General features: G+C 40.8%; 2 protein-coding genes across 5 annotated transcripts in view; both read right to left on the bottom strand.

Moving 5' to 3' along the window:
* Positions 1–1,976, bottom strand: part of LOC110531575 (cell adhesion molecule CEACAM5) — a 32,590-nt gene extending 30,614 nt beyond the window's left edge. For both annotated transcript variants that reach the window (XM_090183590.1, XM_090183581.1), the window contains exon 1: positions 1,685–1,976. In XM_090183590.1, coding sequence (XP_090039716.1) covers positions 1,685–1,715 — 31 coding nt within the window. In that variant the 5' untranslated portion in view covers positions 1,716–1,976. The remainder of the gene's footprint in view (positions 1–1,684) is intronic.
* Positions 1,977–15,076: 13,100 nt separating this feature from the next.
* Positions 15,077–25,816, bottom strand: part of LOC118966162 (uncharacterized) — a 47,179-nt gene continuing 36,439 nt past the window's right edge. For 2 of the 3 annotated variants that reach the window (XM_090183610.1, XM_090183612.1), the window contains 2 exons: positions 18,879–19,024; positions 15,077–15,947 (listed from right to left, as the gene is read on the bottom strand). In XM_090183610.1, the coding sequence (XP_090039736.1) occupies positions 15,585–15,947; positions 18,879–19,024 (509 nt within the window). In that variant the 3' untranslated portion in view covers positions 15,077–15,584. Of the gene's footprint in view, positions 15,948–18,878; positions 19,025–19,186; positions 19,433–19,569; positions 19,867–25,434; positions 25,792–25,816 lie in introns of those variants that run through there. The other variant, XM_090183611.1, reaches the window with a different exon arrangement.

Genomic DNA, 25,816 nt, shown 5'->3' with positions numbered 1-25,816 from the left:
ACAGAGTGTTATGGTTGGAGCAAATACAATACATGTAAGGGATTTCCTCCTCTTCTTCCGAAAAGGAGAGGCGAGAAGGATCGGAGGACCAATATGCAGCGTGGTTAAAGTTCATGGTTCTTTAATCAGAGAAACTTTAAATGAACAGAATACAAAACAAGAAACGTGAAAACCCGAAAACAGTCCCGTGTGGCACTAACACAGGAGACAACCACCCACAAAATACCCAAAGAATATGGCTGTCTAAATATGGTTCCCAATCAGAGACAACGATAAACACCTGCCTCTGATTGAGAACCACTCTAGGCAACCATAGACTTACCTAGACAACTACACTGAACACAACCCCATAAATCTCATAAACCCCTAGACAAGACGAAACACAATAAATCACCCATGTCACACCCTGGCCTAACCAAAATAACAAAGAAAACACAGATAACTAAGGCCAGGGCGTAACAATACATTAATAATTAGGACCCCTCTTCATATTTTCAAGTGGGGACTGCATCATGTTATGGGTATGCTTGCAATCGAGGACTGGGGAATTTTTCAGGATAAAAAATAGAGTTAAGCACAGGCAAAATCCTAAAGAAAAACTGGTTGTCTGCTTTCCACCAGACCCAGGACATGAATTCACCTTTCAGCAGGACAGTAACCTAAAACACAAGGCCAAATCTACAATGGAGTTGCTTACCACGAGGATAGTCAATGTTCTTGAGTGGCTGAGATACAGTTTTCACTTTACTTGAAAATCTATGGCAAGACCTGAAAATGGTTGTCTAGCAATGATCAACAACCAATTTGACAGAGCTTGAATCATTTTAAAAAGAGTAATCGCCAAATATTGCACAGTCCATGTGTGGAAAGCTCTTAGACTTACCCAGAAAAACTCACAGCTGTAATCGCTATCAAAGTTGATTCTATAAAGTAATGACGCAGGGGTGTGAATAATTCATTTTCAATAGACTTCCAAACATTTCTAAAAACATGTTTTCACTTTGTCATTATGGGTATTGTGTGTAGATGGGTGAGAAAAATAAACAATTGAATCCATTTTGAATTCAGGCTGTAACACAACAAAATGTGAAATTAGTCAAGGGGTATGAATACTTTCTGAAGGCACTCTCTCGTCACCTCTCCACCTAATAGCTGATGTGTGGTGAGAGTTCTGACACAGAAGTGGTTGTCTTGCATCACCCAGGTGGGTGCAACACATTGCTGGTGGAAGAGGTGAGTTTCCCCCTACTATGTAAAGCGCTTTGAGTACCTCAGTTGGTTAAAAAGCGCTATATAAATTCAAAATATAACACAGAATATACTGTTATTTAATGACAATGTTTGCTAACAATATCAGTGTAAACAAACATTGTACATGAATGAATTCCCCTAGCAACATTCCTCAGCTGTGTACCACAACAAGTGGCAGGGTGGCCGTTTTGTGGTAGTTTCAATTACGGACTGCAGCTTTAAAAGGCCAGAGACTTACCATGTCCAGCAATATAATTTTGGTATAATTTACTAATAAGCATTTGCACTGTTTTATCAATAAGGAATAAAACCAAAAAGCTAAAAAGATAAAACTGTCTAAATTTACATGATTGTCTTATTCCTTTTTTCCATCAAAGGTTTAGTAAATCAGGTAATTAGTGTTCATACACAAACACACTAAGTCAGTACTTACAGAGTAACACACAGATCAAGGTGGGCTCCATTCTGTCCTGCTGGAACTCTGAACTACAGTTCTTCTGACAAACCCCTCTACCTCCTATATGATGACAGATCGATTAGTTCACGTCTCTTTACCGTCACACAGAGAAATAGAGAGAGAAGCTTTCTACAGAAATGTACAAAGACTGAGAGAAAAAAAGAGTAACGGTTAAAGCCGTGTTTATTTTTTGACAAACTTCTGCTTATGGTTAGCTCCATTGCCTCACTGGTTCCTTCCTCATTATTGGAAGAAAGGAGGATGGAACGAGAATAGAGACCTGAGATGAGTTGAGAGCTTGTGGTTTGATATAAGAATGTGGAGACGTTTGTTACATTTGCATAGATAGATAGTTAGATAGATAGATCTACCAGTTGCAGCCACCCCTCCCTTTACACACACACACACAGCTGTTTAGTAGTAACATGTGTTTTAATTTTTTTGTTTATGTGATCAGTCTAGTTGATCATGAATTGTGCACGTGTGTGTGTGTATGGTTTGTGTGTGTGTGGTTTGTTTGTATGTGTGTGTGGTCTGTGTGTATGTGGGTGTGTGTGTGTGTGGTTTGTGTGTATGTGTGTGGTCTGTGTGTATGTGGGTGTGTGATGTGTATATGTGGTTGGTGTGTACTGTATGTACTGTATGTGCGTGTGTACATCAGAGGAGGAGCTGTGGGGAGTTCATTACAACAGACCAGAGAGGTGTTTCAAAGCTGTGACTAGGTTTCCAGGATAAAGTGTTGTTTAATTTTCATTCATTTGGTATAGCCAGGTGAACACCTGGGGTTTCTTATCGCCCCCTTTAGGGACAGGCCTGTAACTACACATTCTAGTGGATCACAATATTGACACTAATATGGTCGTTGGTCACAGAGCAACAGCATAAGCCCTCAGTCTACTGGGTCTGCCATCTTATTCCTTCCTCTCTCTATCACATCATAATAGTGCAGACATGGAACACTTCTGTTTGGGTTCATATCAGTAGAAGTCAATCAATGTGGTTTACAACACAACTTCTCCATTTTAAGTTCCATGGTGGAACACTCATCTGGCCCCTATAATTGTTAATATATGCAAATAAAAATTATTATTGGATAGAAAACACTCTAAAGATTCTAAAACCGTTGGAATTATGTCTGTAAGTATAGCAGAACTCACAGGGCAGGCATTCTTCCAAACTAGTTTTTGTGGCCATGAAAGTTGGAGCAACTTTGACGTCATGGCCCCCACCCTTCCCAACGAGCTATGATTCTGGGGACACTTTCTATCTCTTCCGCTAGATGTCCTCTTTCATTAGAGCTTCAAACCGTTCAAATCGCGCGAGAATTATATGGGAGTGAAATTAGTGCGTGCCACGAGAGAATAGGCTGTGCGTATGGGCGCGAATTGGTCACAGCCATTCCTTTGTTTCCAGCACTCAAGAGAAGGGCAGACGATGGCCGATTGAATTGAAGTTTGTTTTGCACGTCTAAAACATCATAAAGCTTGCTTCTGCACTTAGTTTGACCTGTTTAGTCGACATATAATGTGTAATTTTGAAGTTTTGATGCGCAACTTATCCGGACCAGAGGACGTTTTGGGTGCATTTCAGCTGATGTTATTAGCAGTAGCTAATACAAAGACGCAAGACTTGAAACCAAACGATGTATTGGGTAAGTATGAAGCCTTCCAGAACATTCTGAACGAAGACCATCGAAGGTAAGGGAATATTTATGCTTAAATCTGTGTTTCTGTTGACTCCAACATTACGTGGAAATGTAGCTTGGAACTGAGCGCTGTCTCACAATATGGAATAGTGTGCGATTTCTGTAACGTTAAAAATAAATCTAACACAGCGGTTGCATAAAGAAGCAGTGTATCTTTCTAACTATATGTAGAACATGTATATTTAGTCAAAGTTTATGATGTCTATTTACGTTATCTTGCCGCGCTACATAGATTTCCTGCGGGCATTTTTGAGTAATTTCTGAAGGTGAACTCACTGTAAATGGACATTTATGGATATAAATGGCATATTATTGAAAAAAAAAAATATGTACTGTGTAATATGTCATATTACTGTCATCTGATGAAGATTTTCAAAAGGTTAGTGAGCGATTTATTTTTTAATCCTGCGTTTGTTGATTGCATGTTTTGGCTATTGAAATGAGCTGTGTCTGGTGGTGGTTTTACATATATATGTGCTATGTTTTCGCCGTAAAACATTTTAGAAATCTGACTTGCTGGCTAGATGAACAAGATGTTTATCTTTCATTTGAGCTATTGGACTTGTTAATGTGTGGAGGTTAAATATTTTTAAGAATATTTTTGCGTTCCATGCGCCACCGTTTCAGCTGCACGTGGGAGGGTTGATTCCCAATTGGGAACCAATATCGTAAACAGGTTAAAGTAGTGATAATGTCTGGTGAAATTGTCTACTCCGATGTTACATTCAATCAGAATCAGAACCAAGATACTGGAGTAGAAAGTGAAGTTTCTAAAGGTGAGTCTCTGCTACTCTTTATTCTCTCTCATTTATATAGTTTAATTTGTTTTCAAACATACCTTTACAATACAACATTTAATCATTTTGGGAGATGGGGGTGGGGGGGTGGAGATTATATTTCAATAAGAATATGTAACAGAAGAAGGCTGAATACACTGAGTGTATAAAACATGACGAACACTTGCTCTTTCCATGACGTAGAATGACCTAATCCAGGTGAACGCTATGATCAATTATTGATGTAAATTGTTAAATCCACTTCATTCAGCGTAGATGAAGGGTAGGAGACAGGTTAAAGAAGGATTTTTTACACCTTGAGACAATTGAGGCATGGATTGTGTATGTGTGCCATTCAGAGGCTGAATTGACAAGACAAAATATTTGAACTTCGGAATGGTATTAAGTGACAGGCGCACCGGTTTGTGTCAAGAACTGCAACGCTGCTGGGTTTTTCCACGCTCAAAATGTTCACGTGTGTATCAACAATGGTCCACCACCCAAAAGACATCCAGTCAACTTTTAAAACATGTGGGAAGCATTAGAGTCAACATGGGCCAGCATCCCTTTTTAACCCTTTTGACACCTTGCAAGACCCCTATATGTATAAACATATTATAATAATATCATAAAACATTGAATTTGCTCTTTACTACTATAGCCCATAGAAATGCAATGAATAACACATTCATAAATGCCAAAAAAGACAGTCCAAGAACAAATCATAACGAATAAGGTTTTGAAGTGTATGTCCTACAGTTTATCTAGGACACATATTTATCCCCGTTTTTGCCACAAAACTACCTCCATACTTCCATTAGTTTTTATAGGTTAACCTTCAGACGAGTCCCGTGAAACTTCTGGGGGTCATAGAGCAAGACAGAGAACATCATTGCGTTCTTGATAGTCTCCCATTTCCACATTAGTTTGTAGGCCAAACTGTGAAGAAGGTACAGACAGATGTGTAAACCCAGGGGCTATAGGGAAAAGACGACAGTATCTTATAACTTTCAGTCAATTTCCTTTTTAATATATTCCATAGGGCCTCAACAATGGTTCTCCACAGAGAATCCTATTTTGAAAGATATGTGCACTATTAGTGCAATACTGTAGACAGACAGAGCATCAACCTGTTACATTTAGTTTATGGCCAAAGTGTTTCCTAATTTCTCAAGACAATATGTCAGTTTTCTTCAGATATGTTGAATTAGAATATTAGATATTGTATATTTCGGTTAGTGACCCTAACAGTTAATAGTGATTTGCATGTTGGACCTTCAAGTCAAGGGACTGTAACCAAGTAGAGCTCAAAGGAAATAATGCGGAGATATTGGATTGTTAAAGAGGAACTAGAATGGTACATTTCTAATAGAATGTTGATATAGGGGATTGTTAGAGAGGAACTAGAGTGATATCTCTCTAATAGAATGTTGAGATAGTTGATTGTCAGAGAGGTACTAGAATGGTACATTTCTAATAGAATGTTGAGATAGTTGATTGTCAGAGAGGTACTAGAATGGTACATTTCTAATAGAATGTTGAGATAGTGGATTGTGAGAGAGGAACTAGAATGGTACAATTCTAATAGAATGTTGAGATAGTGGATTGTGAGAGAGGAACTAGAATGGTACAATTCTAATAGAATGTTGAGATAGTGGATTGTGAGAGAGGAACTAGAATGGTACATTTCTAATAGAATGTTGAGATAGTTGATTGTGAGAGAGGAACTAGAATGGTACATTTCTAATAGAATGTTGAGATAGTTGATTGTGAGAGAGGAACTAGAAAGGTACAATTCTAATAGAATGTTGAGATAGTGGATTGTGAGAGAGGAACTAGAATGGTACATTTCTAATAGAATGTTGAGATAGTTGATTGTGAGAGAGGAACTATACTGAACAAACATATAAATGCAACATGCAACAATTTAAAAGGTTTAACTGAGATACAGTTCCTATGAGTAAATCAGTCGATTGAAATAAATTCATTAGGCTCTAATCTATGGATTTCACATGACTGGGAATACAGATATGCATCTGTTGGTCACAGATACCAAAAAAAATGGGCCTCACAATGGGCCTCAGGATCTCGGTACGGTATTTTTATTCATTCAAATTGCCAATCGATAAAATGCAATTGTGTTCATTGTCCGTAGCGTATGACTGCCCAAACCATAACCAGAGAATCTGTCATATAAATCATTAAGATGCAGTTTATCAATGGGGGACTGGCTCAGATTAAAATACTGCAGTTTCACTGTAATAGACCGTATTTTATTTTAATAGGACTATGGTTAGATAATAGGTCATTCTAGATAGGACAAGGTTTACTTACTTACTTTATGGTTAGATATGTAAATATATTCATGTTATTCCTCTATATTATTTGCGCTTTCATGAAAAGAAAACTGCATGAACTGCAAAAGCGACTACAGAATGAGACCCTCAACATAACAGTTAGGTCTAGAACAGGACTCAACTGACATGGGACTGATTGGCTGCTGTTCTCCTATTCATATCAGAATATTGTTGTAACATATCTGTCATTATTGAAGTGCTTTGAAAGGCTGGTCATGACACACATCAACACCTTCATCCCAGACAGCCAATTCACATAAACTACAGATCCACAGATGACTGTACATGCTGTACATAGACTATAGCTCAGAGTTCAACACCATCGTCCCCTCCAAGATTATCACCAAGCAAAGACCCTGGGACTGAACACCCCCCTCTGCATCTGGATCCTAGACTTCCTGACAGGCCGGCTCCAGGTGGTAATGGTAGGCAACTACACCTTCGCCGCGCTGACCCTCAACACGAAGGCCCGTCAGGGGTGTGTACTTAGTCCCCTCCTGTGTTCCCTGTTCACCCACGACTGCGGAGCCATGCATATGTTCAACATCATCATCAGGTTTGTTGATGAAACGACAGTGGTAGGCCTGATCAGAGACATGGCAGTGTGGTGCCAGGACAATAATCTCTCCCTCAATGTCAGTAAGACCATGGAGCTGATCGTAGACTATATGAGAAAGAGGGGAGACCACGCCCACATCAACATCGAGAGGGCTGTTGTGGAGTTGATCAAACAGAGGGTGGTGCGGGCAGCCCTGTACATCACTGGGCTGCCCACACGATGTCAGAGAAAGGCACGAAAAAATTGCCAAAGAAGCCAGCCACCCAAGCCATAGACATAGACTGTTATCTCTACCATCAGCAAACGGTACCCCTGTATATAGCCTCACATTGATCTGGTACTGGTACTCCCTGTATATAGCCTCACATTGATCTGGTACTGGTATTCCCTGTATATAGCCTCACATTGATCTGATACTGGTACTCCCTGTATATAGCCTCACATTGATCTGGTACTGGTACTCCCTGTATATAGCCTCACATTGATCTGATACTGGTACTCCCTGTATATAGCCTCACATTGATCTGGTACTGGTTCTCCCTGTATATAGTATATTTTGACTCCACTGCTTTTGACCAATCAGATCATCTCTTTTGCTGATAATTAGGCAACAATTCAGAATTGGACTGCCTGTGTAAATGCAGTCTGAGGAATATGTGAACCCTGGGCTATTTATTCACATTTTGTCTCTAAGGCTGTGTTTACACAGGCAGCCCAATTCTGATATTTTGCCCAATTATTGTCAAAAGATCTGATCTGATTGTGCAAAAGAGCAACAATTGGGCAATAGATCAGAATTAGGCTGACTGTCTAAACACAGTATGTCATTGTTTCTCATTCCAGATATCTCCTGTCTCTTTCTGGTTATCTCTCCCTTAGTCCATAACACTTGGAATCTCTTAAAGGGGCACACACATATTTAACAAGAACATCAAATCAAAATCAAAATCAAATCAAATTTATTTGTCACATACACATGGTTAGCAGATGTTAATGCGAGTGTAGCGAAATGCTTGTGATTCTAGTTCCGACAATGCAGTAATAACCAACGGGTAATCTAACCTAACAATTCCAAAACTACTACCTTATACACACAAGTGTAAAGGGATAAAGAATATGTACATAAAGATATATGAATGAGTGATAGTACAGAACGGCATAGGCAAGATGCAGTAGATGGTATCGAGTACAGTATATACATATGAGATGAGTAATGTAGGGTATATAAACAAAGTGGCATAGTTTAAAGTGTCTAGTGATACATGTGTTACATAAATATGCAGTAGATGATATAGAGAACAGTATATGCATATACATATGAGATGAGTAATGTAGGGTATGTAAACATTATATTAAGTAGCATTGTTTAAAGTGGCTAGTGATATATTTTACATCATTTTCCATCAATTCCCATTATTAAAGTGGCTGGAGTCTGATGGCCTTGAGATAGAAGCTGTTTTTCAGTCTCTCGGTCCCTGCTTTGATGCACCTGTACTGACCTCGCCTTCTGGATGATAGCGGGGTGAACAGGCAGTGGCTCGGGTGGTCGTTGTCCTTGATGATCTTTATGGCCTTCCTGTGACATCGAGTGTTGTAGCTGTCCTGGAGGGCAGGTAGTTTGCCCCCGGTGATGCGTTGTGCAGACCTCACTACCCTCTGGAGAGCCTTACGGTTGTGGGAGGAGCAGTTGCCGTATCAGGCGGTGATACAGCCCGACAGGATGCTCTCGATTGTGCATCTGTAGAAGTTTGTGAGTGCTTTTGGTGACAAAGCGAATTTCTTCAGCCTCCTGAGGTTGAAGAGGCGCTGCTCTGCCTTCTTCACGATGCTGTCTGTGTGGGTGGACCAATTCAGTTTGTCTGTGATGTGTACGCCGAGGAACTTAAAACTTACTACCCTCTCCCCTACTGTCCCATCAATGTGGATAGGGGGGTGCTCCCTCTGCTGTTTCCTGAAGTTCACAATCATCTCCTTAGTTTTATTGACGTTGAGTGTGAGGTTATTTTCCTGACACCACACTCCGAGGGTCCTCACCTCCTCCCTGTAGGCCGTCTCGTCGTTGTTGGTAATCAAGCCTACCACTGTAGTGTCGTCCGCAAACTTGATGATTGAGTTGGAGGCGTGCATGGCCACGCAGTCGTGGGTGAACAGGGAGTATAGGAGAGGGCTCAGAACGCACCCTAGTGGGGCCCCAGTGTTGAGGATCAGCGGGGTGGAGATGTTGTTACCTACCCTCACCACCTGGGGGCGGCCAGTCAGGAAGTCCAGTACCCAGTTGCACAGGGTGGGGTCGAGACCCAGGGTCTCGAGCTTGATGACGGGTTTGGGGGGTACTATGGTGTTAAATGTTGAGCTGTAGTCGATGAACAACATTCTCACATAGGTATTCCTCTTGTCCAGATGGGTTAGGGCAGTGTGCAGTGTGGTTGAGATTGCATCGTCTGTGGACCTATTTGGGCAGTAAGCAAATTGGAGTGGGTCTAGGGTGTCAGGTAGGGTGGAGGTGATATGGTCCTTGACTAGTCTCTCAAAGCACTTCATGATGACGGAAGTGAGTGCTACGGGGCGGTAGTCATTTAGCTCAGTTATCTTAGCTTTCTTGGGAACAGGAACAATGGTGGCCCTCTTGAAGCATGTGGGAACAGCAGACTGGGATAAGGATTGATTGAATATGTCCGTAAACACACCAGCCAGCTGGTCTGCGCATGCTCTGAGGACACGGCTGGGGATGCCGTCTGGGCCTGCAGCCTTGCGAGGGTTAACACGTTTAAATGTTTTCCTCACATCGGCTGCAGTGAAGGAGAGTCCGCATGTTTTGGTTGCGGTCTGTATCAGTGGCACTGTATTGTCCTCAAAGCGGGCAAAAAAGTTACTTAGTCTGCCTGGGAGCAAGACATCCTGGTTTTTGACTGGGCTGTTTTTCTTTTTGTAATCCGTGATTGACTGTAGACCCTGCCACATACCTCTTGTGTCTGAGCCTACTTTGTCTCTATACTGAAGCTTAGCTTGTTTGATTGCCTTGTGGAGGGAATAGCTACACTGTTTGTATTCGGTCATGTTTCCGGTCCCCTTGCCCTGGTTAAAAGCAGTGGTTCGTGCTTTCAGTGAATAAAATTGATTACACAGCCATGCAACCTCCATAGACAAACATTGGCAGTTGAATGGCCTTACTGAGCTCAGTGACTTTTAACGTGGCACCGTCATAGGATGCCACCTTTCCAACAAGTCAGTTCCATTTTTGCCCTGCTAAGGCTGCTCTGGTCAACTGTGACTGCTGTTATTGTGAAGTGGAAATTTCTAGGAGCAACAGCGGCTCAGCAGCGAAGTGGTAGGTCACACAAGCTCAAAGAACGGAACCGCAGAGTGCTGAAGTGTGTAACAAATCTGCGTTTGGTGGATGCCAGGAGAGCACTACCTGCCCCAATTTTACAGTGCCAACTGTCAAATCTGGAGGAGTTTTTCATGGTTCGGGCTAGGCCCCTTAGTTCCAGTGAAGGGAAATCTTAAAGCTACAGAATACAGTGACATTCTAAACTATTTTGTGCTTCCAACTTTGTGGCTACAGTTTGGTGAAGGCCCTTTCCTGTTTCAGTATGTCAATGCCCCCATGCACAAAGTGATGTCCGCACAGAAATGGTTTCTCGAGATCGGTGTGGAAGAACTTGACGGGCCTGCTCAGAGCCCTGACCTCAACCCCATCGAACACCTTTGGGATGAATAGGAATGTCGAGTGCGAGCCAGGCCTAATCGACCAACATCAGTGCCTGACCTCAATACGGCTCTTGTGGCTTAACGGAATTAAGTCGTCCCCACAGCAATGTTCAAACATCTGGTGGAAAGCCTTTCAAGATGAGTGGAGGCTGTTATAAAGGCAAAGGTGGGACCAACTCCATATTAATGCCCATGATTTTGGAATGAGATGTTTGACGAACGGTTGTCCACTTACTCTTAGTCATTTAGTGTAATTTATTGTTACATGACTCTCAGATATAAGTGCAGAATTCACGTTAGGATACATCCTTCCTTCAGTATCTCTGTGTTTTGCATGTCGGTCTCCATTGGTTGACTTGAGTGGAAAGCAGACTGGGCTCTCGCTCTTCAAGTTAAAAATATACTTCATTTAGAATAGTATAAAAAAATATATGTTCAGCCATCAAGGCTTTCATCAGGATGAGAACCGTTGTGTTGTTTTCTCCATAGGAATTTATAAAACAGAGAGTTGTAACACTGGGAATTGATCCTTATGAACACAGCCCCTGGATTGGACTGACAGATGAAGAAGCAAGAGGGATTGTGGGTCTGGATGGCCAATACAACTCTTAATGAGAACATCAAGTAAGGATGTTTCTAAGGCATAAATTCACACATCTACACACACACACACGCACACACACACACACACACACACACACACACACACACACACACTGCTAATCAACATTTTGCTGGAGAACAATAATAATAACTATGACGTTAAAACCTTGTTTATATATAAATAGATTTGTATAATGATAGATGGATAGAAGGTATACAGAGAAAGTAGAAACGAGTAAATTGGACTGACATATGTCCTCCATGCATTGCGATTTGGTCTCTGCACTGACATGATTGTTGACGATACACTGGATGAATCCATTACCACTGGAAACAGTGATGTTGACCTCAGAGACTGACAGAGAATCCTGGTACAGTGGGCACTGACCTCCATCACAGACAGAAAACATCCAGCCTGAACAATTCACTGTGATGTTACAAAGTCCTGTACTTGAGTTGTAGTATGTCACCTGCATGGCTGGAATGGGAACAGCTTCTACAACAACCAACACAGTTCAGAAAGATACATTTTACATGTATGACTGGTGAAGACACTTTAAAGGAGATTAGCTTTTTGAAACAAAGCAGAAACACATAGCAGGCTACCAAAACACATCAAATCACAAAACTCACCCAACACCTTAAGTTTGTATGAAGACGTTGAATCTGTCCAATCATTTTTCTTTGTATTTGCAATGTAAATTCCACTGTCTGTGTCTGTCAGATTCTTCATGCACAGAGTGTGGTTCACTGGGTTATAATCTACCTTCTCCTTGTATTTAGGAGAGATCTCTTCATCATCAACTATTACAGTACTATTGACCTTCCATCTAAGTCCTTTAAGTTCCTCAGGTTGTTCTGCTACTGTCAGACACACTGAACCTCCCTTCAAGCCATACTGGCCTTTTGGAGGGACATCAGCCCAGGTATTTAAATAGAGGAAAAGGTTGCATCTGTTTTTTCAGTGAGCGAAAAACACCAAAAACAAACCAGGCTAAAACGTGTTCATTTACAATTTACTTTAACAATTCTTATTTTACCTTTTTCTTCTGTCCTCAATGCTTAATCCCTTTGGAAAATACAGGTGCACCATTTAGTAAATCTGTCCATATTTAGTAAATCTGTCCGTTTTCTATAATATCAGACAGCCATTTTTTTAAAGTAGTGCTCACGATCCAAAACTGGTCCCTGAATCTGTAAATGTTTCTCTATTCATAAGATTGGTTACCAATCCAATTGATGTGATACGAATCTAATTCACACAATAAGTTAAAATAAATGTATATATGTTACTTGTGAGGATGAGTAGAAACCACAAAATGTTCATTTTAGAAGTGTGAGAGATACAGTCTGTCGTTCCTTGATCCCTGTAAAGATGAGTGAAACAAAAACAATTAAGGGACTGTAGTATTACTCATCTCTCACCTTCCTCAATTGTGTTTTTCTTTTGAGTCACCCCATATACAGCGCTTTGGGAAAGGGTTCAGACCCCTTTACTTTTTCCACATTTTGTTGTGTTACAGCCTTATTCTAAAACGGATTCAATCGTTTCTCCCCCCCCCCCCCCCCCCCCCGATCAACAATCTACACACAATAACCCGTAATGACAAAGCAAAAACGGGTTTTTAGATTTTTTTAAAAAATATAACATTTACATAAGCATTTAGACCCTTTACTCAGTACTTTGTTGAAACACCTTTGGCAGCGATTACAGACTCGAGTCTTCATGGGTATTACGTTACAAGCTTGGCACAGCTGTATTTGGGTAGTTTCTACCATTCTTCTCTGCAGATCCTTTCAAGCTCTGTCAGGTTGGATGGGGAGCATCGCTACACAACAATTTTCAGGTCTCTCCAAATATGTTCAATCGGGTTCAAGTCCGGGTTTTGGCTGGGCCACTTAAGGACATTCAAAGACTTGTCTCGAAGCCACTCCTGCGTTGTCTTGGCTGTGTGCTTACAGTCGTTGTCCTGTTGGAAGGGGAACCTTCACCCCAGTCTGAGGTCCTGATCACTCTTGAGCAGATGTTCATCAATAATCTGTCTGTACTTTGCTCCGTTCATCTTTCCCTCGATCCTGACTAGTCTCCCAGCCCCTGCCACTGAAAAACATCCCAACAGCATGATGCTGACACCACCATGCTTCACCATATGGATACTACCAGGTTTCCTCCAGACGTGACGCTTGGCATTCAGGGAAAAGTGTTACATCTTGGTTCCATCCGACCAGAGAATGTTGTTTCTAATGGTCTGAGAGTCCTATAGGTGCCTTTTGGCAAACTCCAAGCGGGCTGTCATGTGCCTTTTACTGAGGAGTGCCTTCCGTCTGGCCAATCTACCATAAAGGCCTGATTGGTGGAGTGCTGCAGAAATAGTTGTCCTCCTGGAAGTTTCTCCCATCTCCATAAAGAAACTCTGGAGCTCTGTCAGAGTGACTATTGGGTTCTTGGTCACCTCCCTGACCAAGACCTTTCCCCCTGATTGCTCAGTATGGCCAGTCGGCCAGCTCAAGGAAGAGTCTTGGTGGTTCCAAACTTCTCCCTCTTAAGAATGAATGAGTCCACTGTGTTCTTGCTGCAGAAATTGGTTTGTATCCTTCCCCGGTTCGTGCCTCGACACAATCTTTTCTCTGAACTCTATGGACAATTACTTTGACCTCATGGCTTGGTTTTTACTGTGACATGTGCTGTCAACTATGGGGCCTTAAATTGACAGGTGTGTACCTTTCCAAATCATGTCCAATCAATTGATTTTCCACAGGTGGACTCCAATCAAGTTGTAGAAACATCTCAAGGATGATCAATGGAAACAGGATGCACCTGAGCTCAATTTCAAGTCTCATAGCAAATGGTCTGAATACTTAGAGACAATGTCAAAACCTAAACTATACTGAAACTAATTTCACAAATAAGAGTAAGCCTATAGACACGACTAAATTGACATAAATATGATGAGTGACCAAATTAGGCGTATCAGTTGTCAAATAATACATGAAGGGATGGGTGTATCTTGTCATTGACATATGCAGGGAAATCAGCATCACTTTATCAAATCCTCCTTCAGAGTCACATGCAGGTAAAATATTTTATCTATATGTTTTTACACACACACATTATTTCTACGTAGCTGCTGTTCACACTCAACCTCCCTCCACGTTTCTCTCTTTACTCACCATCCTCTGAACCATGATGATGTGGCCAAAGTCTCTGGCTCATTGGAACAAACATTCAAGGCCTTAATGAAGGTTAGAACCTTCTCTGTTTAATGGCAATTGCAGTTGCACAAGCAGGACGCAGTCCCCACACATTGCATTGGAGCAAAAACTATCTGCGTTGTATGTGATGATGTAGGCTAATGACAGTGGAGAGCTGAGCAGCAGCTCTGTAGGCAGCGAAGTAGGCAGCATCTAAATACATTTTAAAAACGATTATCGGGTTTACAGAAAATCCAGAACTGCAGCCAATCCGATATGTGAGATTTTGTCCACAGGACAAACGCTTTTAGTCAGAATTGACTGCCATATCTGTAGTTCTTCCACATAACCAGCTAGATGTGACAGATACCTTTTATAGTTATATTTGTAAATATGAATTCACATCGTATAAAATAATTAGACATACAGTATGTATGAAAAATAACAACATTATTACATAGTCGGTAGGTTGTTGCTTGATTTATTTATTCATTGAATGATTGGTTTATGTATATATTTATTGATTGGTCGATTTGATTGATTGATTGAAAGGATGGGTTTCCCATTTTCAAACCGCTGCTTTGTGTATAAACACTTTTTTAAAGCATGTATAGCGCTACTGTATTCATCTGCATGTTTCCATTTTCGTTTACAGAAAATAAGACTGTTTTACATACTTTCTATCGCTAAAGGGGAAATCTGCAGTCTAAATAATAACAACGCGGGTACCCTGCCACCAATTGTTTTACAAATACAGTTTTAACAAACAATGGAATTAAACAAGCATATGTTGTATTCTGCATGGATTAATAGTTATATACAATTCAATTAAAAGTACGTAGGAATTGCAGATTGCCACTTTAAATATGGATGAAATTAGACGGAAATGTTAAAAACCCATTATCATGATTCTCTCCTTCATAATTTCCCCTGTGTTTGCATTCGGTACCTGAGTCTATGGGTAAAATCTTAATCAAAGCAACATCCGTGGGTCTCTGAGAAGGATGGAGGGGTAATATCCTATTGTGCAGTACACCGTGTCTGGTTTCTTTAGATTATTTCCTTTGCCCACTGGGTGGCGCTGTGCTGCAGCTGGTATCTGTAGGGTGCTGTAGAATGTCTCTGCCTGTGGGGGGGACTGTGGTTCTATCCTCTCTTCTGGTGAAGTGTACTCCTTGTCCCCTGGATGCCCCTCTTCTCCTTCTGCTGATGCTGGTACTGCTCCTGGTCTCCCTGCAGTAATGTAGATAGATGTCACCTCAGATCCAGGGGTGTTCTGTGGTTCTGGTCTTCCTGGTATAGCGCTCACTGGGTTGTCAACTTCTGGAACAACGGCCTGTTAGGAGATGAGTAATCATAACATGCAAATTATCATTGTTTAAAATTCTCTAGACTCTAAGACATTGGACGGTGGGGGAATTGCTTTAACATGGTCATACAATGCATCATTTAGATATTTGATATTACATTTGTAAATGTTTTGATAAAATATTAAATTTGGCCTTTAGTCCCAAATCCCATAGAAATGCATTGAATAACACATTCATAAATGTGACAGTTAAAAATAAGGACTACGGTTTTGAAGAGTCTGTCCTATATCTAGGAGATACAAGAAATCTCAGGAAATATTTTAGCTTTTTCCCCCCCACATATTTAACTATACTTCCATAATTGTTTTTAACCAGTACCGGTTACCTTCAAACAGGTCATAGAGCAAAATCCCCTTTCCACTGTGGGGTCACATTAGTTTGTAGCCCAAACCATTCAGACGCTACAGATGTTTTCCTGAGACAACGGATTTCAGGGATGTCTCGTGTTCTGACGAACACCGCTGTAGCATGGGCTGCATCTCAATCTACTGCATCCGCCTATTGCGGCCCATGCAAAAAAATGGATACAGTGGGGAGAACAAGTATTTGAAACACTGACGATTTTGCAGGTTTTCGTACTTACAAAGCATGTAGAGGTCTGTTTTTATAGTAGGTACACTTCAACTGTGAGAGACGGAATCTAAAACAAAAATCCAGAAAATCACATTGTATGATTTTTAAGTAATTCATTTGCATTTTATTGCATGAAATAAGTATTTGATCACCTACCAACCAGTAAGAATTCTGGCTCTCACAGACCTGTTAGTTTTTCTTTAAGAATCCCTCCTGTTCTCCACTCATTACCTGATTTAACTGCATCTGTTTGAACTCGTTACCTGTATAAGAGACAGCTGTCCACACAATCAAACAGACTCCAACCTCTCCACAATGGCCAAGACCAGAGAGCTGTGTAAGGACATCAGGGCTAAAATTGTACAAGGCTGGGATGGTGTTAATGTAATTTCATAATTCCAATATGTTTTCATTAATTGAATTCACTTAGTCTATTTTATGAGAATTTTTAAGATTCTGATTTGCATAAAATAGACAGAGACCAGTCTTATCAAAATTAGATAATAGTATTTATTCTCGGAGCGCGCTGCCATGAAACCACGAACAACAGTTTATATACAAAATATGACGTCATAGGTTATAACATGTCCTTCCTCCTATCGACAAGGGCAGAACCGGTTAAAAAGTTTATTCCAACCCCCTCGCTCGCTCACTCCAGACACACACTTATCAAGATTAACTTCTGAAATCTCACCTTCATCTATCACTATTCAGAAGACAGCTCCAGATAATGGAAAACCTGGGAAAACACTCACTGCCTTATCTAAACATCCCAGAGCTAAGTTGAGTCGGTTCAACCATAGGTTAACGATTCTTTCTGCTTACTTAAAACCCACAATCTAGTCCTACCCAACCTAGCTGGAATGGTATTTATTTTATTTAATTACCCCCTGTTTCATGCTCCACAATCCCTTCCTTATGAATTAATATTATTAATCAGATATAATAAAACAGAGTATAGTTTTAATTAGTTATAGTTCTATTTAAAATGTAGATATTGTTTAGTCATTATTCATAAAATTCCTAACAGATGGGATACAGGACAATAGGCAAGCAGCTTGGTGAGAAGGCAACAACTGTTGGCGCAATTATTAGAAAATGGAAGAAGTTCAAGATGACGGTCAATCACCCTCGGTCTGGGGCTCCATGCAAGATCTCACCTCGTGGGGCTTCAATGATCATGAGGAAGGTGAGGGATCAGCCCAGAACTACACGGCAGGACCTGGTCAATGACCTGAAGAGAGCTGGGACCACAGTCTCAAAGAAAACCATTAGTAACACACTACGCCGTCATGGATTAAAATCCTGCAGTGCACGCAAGGTCCCCCTGCTCAAGCCAGCACATGTCCAGGCCCATCTGAAGTTTGCCAATGACCATCTGGATGATCCAGAGGAGGATTGGGAGAAGGTCATGTGGTCTGATGAGACAAAAAAATAGCTTTTTGGTCTAAACTCCACTCGCCGTGTTTGGAGGAAGAAGAAGGATGAGTACAACCCCAAGAACACCATCCCAACCGTAGAGCATGGAGGTGGAAACATCATTCTTTGGGGATGCTTTTCGGGAAAGGGGACAGGATGACTGCACCGTATTGAGGGGAGGATGGATGGGGCCATGTATCGCGAGATCTTGGCCAACAACCTCCTTCCCTCAGTAAGAGCATTAAAGATGGGTTGTGGCTGGGTCTTCCAGCATGACATCGACCCGAAACACACAGCCAGGGCAACTAAGGAGTGGCTCCGTAAGAAGCATCTCAAGGTCCTGGAGTGGCCTAGCTAATCTCCAGACCTGAACCCAATAGAAAATCTTTGGAGGGAGCTGAAAGTCCGTATTGCCCAGCGACAGCCCCGAAACCTGAAGGATCTGGAGAAGGTCTGTATGGAAGAGTGGGCCAAAATCCCTGCTGCAGTGTGTGCAAACCTGATCAAGAACTACAGGAAACGTATGATCAATTCAATGTAATTGCAAACAAAGGTTTCTGTACCAAATATTAAGTTCTGCTTTTCTGATATATCAAATACTTATGTCATGCAATAAAATGCAAATTAATTACTTAAAAATCATACAATGTTATTTTCTGGATTTTTGTTTTAGATTCCGTCTCTCACAGTTGAAGTGTACCTATGATAAAAATTATAGACCTCTACATGCTTTGTAAGTAGGAAAACCTGCAAAATCGGCAGTGTATCAAATACTTGTTCTCCCCACTGTATCTCTAGCTTAACCTGACAGATTTGTACCTGGATGTTATTATTTTATATATATTTACTCAATGGTGCGTCAATAGACTTTACGGTTGTTTAAACATAGATTAATGAGAGGGTACCTTCAGAAGCAGTATTTCTTTAGGGGATCGCCATCTTCTGGTTGATATGATGCATCCTACACCAACTAAGAATAATCCACCAGTAACAATGCCCACAATGATGCCAACTAGTGATGCTGCAGCGATCCCCTTCTTCTCAACAATACCTGAGATGTCACACACACACACATATATACACACAAAAAAAGCATTATCAACATTTTTTGCTGGAGAAGAATATAACTGCAATGATATTACAACTTTGTTGATTTTTTTTTTACAATGCTAGAGGAAATCACAGAAAGTGGAAGTTAGTAAATTAGACTTACATATGTCATTCATGCGTTGTGATTTGGTCTCCGTGCTGACATGATTGTTGACGATACACTGGATGAATCCATTACCACTGGAAACAGTGATGTTGACCTCAGAGACTGACAGAGAATCCTGGTACAGTGGGCACTGACCTCCATCACAGACAGAAAACATCCAGCCTGAACAATTCACTGTGATGTTACAAAGTCCTGTACTTGAGTTGTAGTATGTCACCTGCATGGCTGGAATGGGAACAGCTTCTACAACAACCAACACAGTTCAGAAATATACATTTTACATGTATGACTGGTGAAGACACTTTAAAGGAGATTCGCTATTTGAAACAAAGCAGAAACACATAGCAGGCTACCAAAACACAACAAATCACAAAACTCACCCAACACCTTAAGTTTGTATGAAGACGTTGAATCTGTCCAATCGTTTTTCTTTGCATTTGCAATGTAAATTCCACTGTCTGTGTCTGTCAGATTCTTCATGCACAGAGTGTGGTTCACTGGGTTATAATCTACCTTCTTCTTGTATTTAGGAGATATGTCTTTATCATCCACTATTACATCCTTTCGGAACTTCCATGTAATTCCTTTGAGTTGATCAGGGTGTTCTGCAACAGCCAGACATACCGAACCTCCCTTCAAGCCATACTGGTCTATTGGAGGGACATCAGCCCAGGTCCCTAAAGAGAGAAGAAGAGGTTCACCGGGCGCAGAGTTTGTTCCTGTTTATTCAGATCGGGATAATCTTAATAAGTGTTCATCTAGAAATACATGTTTTTACTGAGTTACAGTTAATTTAAGGAAAACAGTCAATTGAAATATATTTCATTAAAGAGAGAAATACTCCTCAGCATGTGGAGGTCTTGGGCTGCGGTTGTGAGACCATTTGGTCTTACTGACAAATGATCTAAAACGATGTTGGAGGTGGTTTATGGTACAGAAATGAACATTACAGTTTCTGGCAACAACTCTGGTGAACATTCCTGCAGTCAGCATGCCAATTGCACCCTCCCTCAAAACTTAAGTCATCTGTGGCATTGTGATGTGCGGCAGAACTGCACATTTTAGAGTGATCTTGTATTGTCCCCAGCATAAGATAAACCTGTGTAATGATCATGCTGTTTAATCAGCTTCTTGATTTGCCACATCTGTCAAGTTGATCGATTATCTAGGCAAAGGCGAAATGCTCACTAACAGGGATGTAAACAAATTTGTGTACATAATTTGAGAGAAATCAACTTTTTGTTCACATGGAACATTTCTGGAATCTTTTATTTCAGGACCAACACTTTACATGTTGCGCTTTTATTTTTGTTCGGTATAAAAGCTTTCCACAACGCAATTCTCACATTGCTTTCAATATGATTGTCTTCTCATTTGTAGTTTTGATGATGAAGTGTTGAGCTATGATGAGGATGATGTGTTGTATGATGTGTCTAATCAGCTTGATACATTCAATTCTGAGGTAGAGCCTACACTTTTTGAAGATAGCATCAGTGAGGACATGGATCACGACATAGATCTTCAAGATAGGGCTCTAAAAGCCAGATAAGTCCAGCTACACACACGTATGGTTGCTTTACTAAGACGGCAGTACAGCCAAGATCTACTCTTCTGGAAGAAAACCATGCCACGCTTGCACCAATCTGATTAAAAAATGCCCAAACAAACTATCAAATATGTATGTAACATGGATACTTCTAGAATACCACCAGAACTGATCTCTTTAATTAACCAAATGAATGAGCTCACCCCTCCTTCAACACCACACCCCACACAACAACACTCACCTCCTATTTTAAATCATGCAAATGATGACATATTATCACAGGTACCCACAGAACCTATCTCCTTAATTAACCTAATTAACAAGAGGGGCCCAACCCCCACACATACATTCACAACTGCTATAACTCCTACACATAAACACACATTATCACAGGTACCCCCAGAACTGATCTCCTTAATTAATTAACAACACCCCCCACACATAAACACATGGCACCTACAAGCCCTGCAGGTTATGAAGACAATGAGCAACCACATGATGATTTTGATGAATTGGAAAATTGTGTAATACATAAGTATAAGTGTCCGTGTTTTGCACCGCAATACATTTAACAATACAGAGATTTGTCAGTTACTTTAATTTCACATGTATTTTCACATGAGCCATGATTATGCCGTTTTTTTATGTGATGATTTTGAAAACTCTAGGAGACCTTTTAGAATGGGCTACAGATTTTGCCACAACTCATGAAATATGAGTTGAAATATGTGGTGATCGTCTGCAAAACACAGTATCTCTTGTTTTACCTCATGGTGAAGCAGATCTTGGGACAATTTACAGCCCTGTTGGAACGTCTTGTTCTATCTAATGTATCCATCATAGCTGATAGGACCTTAGAACTTGTTGTACAAATAGTCCGCCAACCCCCCTGGGCGGAGGGGGTCAGAGAACCCCCCCTGGGGCAGAGGGGGTCAGAGAACCCCCCCTGGGGCGGAGGGGGTCAGAGAACCCCCCTGGGACGGAGGGTGTCAGAGAACCCCCCCTGGGGCGGAGGGGGTCAGAGAACCCCCCTGGGGCGGAGGGGGTCAGAGAAGGAAACATGATAGTCTCAAAAAATAAGAAGGGCTATCTCATAAACGTTAACAATCCTGGTAATCAGTTATGTTTTGTAAAAGTTCTATAATATTTACTCATTCCTATATGTACTGATCTAGATGCTTTACAAAAGGCCAGTGACCTGTCCGATGCAGCCGTTACACCTAACACCATGTGAGGATTGTCATCGTACATGTCGTTCCTCCGACTGCTACGAAAATGTTTCCAAAATGTCCAAACCTTAAAATAGACAATCCCCAACATGTGGTATCCTACACCTTAACTGAACTAGGCAAGTCAGTTTAAGAACAAATTCTTAATTTCAATGATGGCCTTGTTTTTTTTTTTTACCTTTATTTTTACTAGGCAAGTCAGTTAAGAACAAATTCTTATTTTCAACGACGGCCTAGGAACAGTGGGTTAACTGCCTGTTCAGGGGCAGAACGACAGATTTTTACCTTGTCAGCTCAGGGTTTGAACTTACAACCTTCCGGTTACTAGTCCAACGCTCTAACCACTAGGCTACCCTGCCGCCCCTTGTTCAGGGGCACAACGACAGATTTTTACTAGTCCAATGCTCTAACCACTAGGCTACCTGCCACCCAAATGTTAAGGGCATTTGAAAAGCAGAGACACTGAAGTGGTTCAAGAAGTGGAACATGAGTGCTACATTCAACCATTGACTAGAGATGAACATTCAGAGAAAAATGTGTTTTATGACTTCGAGAGAAATCAGAAATCAGGGCTTCATCTGCCTATTTTCGTATCTACGATGACTTTCAGGGTTGAAAAGACTATTCTTTCTAAAACATTTCAGAAATCTCCAGTACAAAAACTTCGCTTTTTTAGCTCACAATTCTAGAGCCTATGATTCCTATCTTCTTTTGAACCCCCTTGATACAACAAGGCGTTGCACCCAGTGTCATATCCCAAGGTAGTAAAATCTTGTGTTGTGTAGACCCCGCCTTCAACCAGAGATACATTAACAGTTGAAGTTTCTTCACATCTGAGGAGAACCTACATTATATTGGATCTTATCCCAGTCCTGAAATGTACGGGTGTGATCAAATGTCTCCCAAAGAGAGTGAGAGATTCATGACTTGGTCTGAGACTGTACGTCATAATACCTTTGATTTCCATGAATAGATGGAATTATACTGTGACAATGCTGTGGTTATACTGCATGACGGATGCTTCAGATTCAGAGAAGAGGTAATCAAAGATGCCTACATTGACCCCTTGAGTTGTACGACTATTGCATTAGCATGCATGAAAACCTATCATACACACTTTTTACTTTCAGCATCTATAGCTATTCCATCGCCTGACAACTACCGCCGACAATTCAAGTCATACTCTAGCGGTTCCATTCAATGGTTGAGATCGCTAGTTGGGGCTACCCATAAAGAACGTAAGGCCATCTTGGGTCATTATTCTTCAGATCTCATATTATCACTATGTGAGATTACTTTGAATCTTCTCAAAGGACGCATCCCAATCACCCTGACCCAATTAACAAAATTAAAGAGACAAAAGACAGCGATCAAACTCTCTGCCAATAAAAGGGCCAGTCTTCAAAAGAAAAGATAACTTTGTAATCCATTACCCACTTGATCAACATAGTATGATACATATTGGTTAGGATCAAGATGGTGGTTGTGTACCATAACCATTTAAATGTATTTTTGTTTTTTATTATGTTTATATAAAAAATATATGTAATTTATATAATTATAAGAATATTTTAGATATGTAGAGAAGATTTGACAGGTCTAAAGTTGAGTTTTACAATCACTTTACAGTAAAATCTATATTTTCTTGCTGCTCCGTTTTAAGCTCAACCTGAATGTTTTCAATATATTTCTTGCTTACAGGTACATAGTGTGGCTTGTCATAGTTAAGACGCTACCCATCCCGTTAGCGGGATCATTTTCGTCAGCAACCGCTGAATAGCATAGCGCCACAGTCAAATAATATAACGAAAAAATATTTATATTCATGAAATCACAAGTGCAATATTGCAAAACACAGCTTAGCCTTTTGTTAATCCACCTGTCGTCTCAGATTTTGAAATAATGCTTTACAGCGAAAGCAATCCAAGCGTTTGTGTAAGTTTATCGATAGCATAGCACAACATAACATTATGTACACTAAGCATTAAGTAGCTAGGTCACGAAAATCAGAAAGGCAATCAAATTAATCGTTTACCTTTGATGATCTTCGGATGTATTCACTCACGACACTCCCAGTTACACAACAAATGTTCCTTTTGTTCCATAAAGATTATTTTGATACCCAAAATAACTCTGTTTGTTTGTCGCGCTATGTTCAGAAATCCACAGGAAAGAGCGGTCACGACAACGCAGACGTATATTCCAAATAATATCCATAATGTCCACAGAAACATGTCAATCCTCAGGTTGTTTTAAAAATATATATTCGATAATATGTCAACCGGGTGTGTAGGTTTTTCAATAACACCGGGAGAAGCAATGGCCGCTTTACTCTGTAGCGCAAAACTCACTCTCCCCCACCTATCCACTTACGCAATGTGATCTTTCACGCTCATTTTTCAAAATAAAAGCCTGAAACTATGACTAAAGACTGTTGACACCTTAAGGAAGCCATAGAAAAAGGAATCTGGTTGATATCCCTTTAAATGGAGGATAGGCATGCATAGGAACAGAGAGGTTTCAAAATAAGAGGCACTTCCTGATTGGATTTTCCTCAGGTTTTCGCCTGCAATATCAGTTCTGTTATACTCACAGACAATATTTTTACAGTTTTGGAAACTTTAGAGTGTTTTCTATCCGGCCGCGACCGGGAGGTCCGTGGGGCGATGCACAATTGGCCTAGCGTCGTCCGGGTTAGGGAGGGGTTGGCCGGTATACAAATCCTTGTCTCATCGCGCACCAGTGACTCCTGTGGCGGGCCGGGCGCAGTGCGCGCTAACCAAGGTTGCCAGGTGCATGGTGTTTCCTCCGACACATTGGTGCGTCTGGCTTCCGGGTTGGATGCGCACTGTGTTAAGAAGCAGTGTGGCTTGGTTGGGTTGTGTATCGGAGGATGCATGACTTTCAACCTTCGTCTCTCCTGAGCCCGTACGGGAGTTGTAGTGATGAGACAAGATAGTAGCTACTAAAACAATTGGATACCACAAAATTGGGGAGAAAACGGGGTAAAATAAAAATGTTTTTTAAAAAGCATAGAGTTTCACTCTACAGGCAGGGTAATCAAACATATACCCCCATAGTTGTCTATTAGACATCAACACTTGATCTTTCAGTACAGTTACGGGAGGAATTTGGGTTCTATACACATTTTCTGGGGCATCATATATTATATATATAAGGTAACAAGGCTGTAATGTAACGAAATGTGGAAAAGTCAAGGGGTCTGAATACCGAATGCACTGTATGTACACACATGGGAAACGGTGATTCGCATGATTGGAAACGGACACTCGCATCAAATATATGTGAATGTGTTTCATAAAAAACGAATTGTATCAATATACCTTAGGAGAAACTGCAAAAAAAAAAAAAAAAAGCTAACTGTATTATTAAATTTAACATACAAGCAAGCACATTTAATAGATACAAAACATGAGCAGCAGAAAGTAAAGATTCCATACAATACTAACCATAGTGGAGGATAGAGAGTAGGAGTATTCCCTGTTTGGAGAAGCACGAGAGGGGACCACCAGACATCTCTGTTAGGAGTTATATGTCTGTTTCCTCTGGCTGTACGTCCTCACTATCTCTCTGTGACTGACCGGTTATCTAGCTCGACCCACAAACACACACTGGGAAGAGTAGAGAAGAGAGAAAGAGACTTCCTTTGATGAGGGCTGCTGTTCTAGAAAATAATCCCTGTATGTTAGTTGAAAAGGAAGTCACAATCTATAGTCGTTCTCTGAAAATACCCCTTCACTCAGTGGAGAGTTAGACCATCAGGAGTGGGTGTGTTTGGGGTCTGTTACTGTGCTGATCAGACTGATGGTATCAGAACAGTGTGTGTGTATT

Source organism: Oncorhynchus mykiss, chromosome 9, assembly GCF_057628025.1.
Source record: "Oncorhynchus mykiss isolate SJ-2025 chromosome 9, ASM5762802v1, whole genome shotgun sequence".
NCBI lineage: Eukaryota > Metazoa > Chordata > Actinopteri > Salmoniformes > Salmonidae > Oncorhynchus > Oncorhynchus mykiss.
Note: the sequence above shows the minus strand (reverse complement) of the source record. Positions and strands in the feature narration are given on the sequence as shown.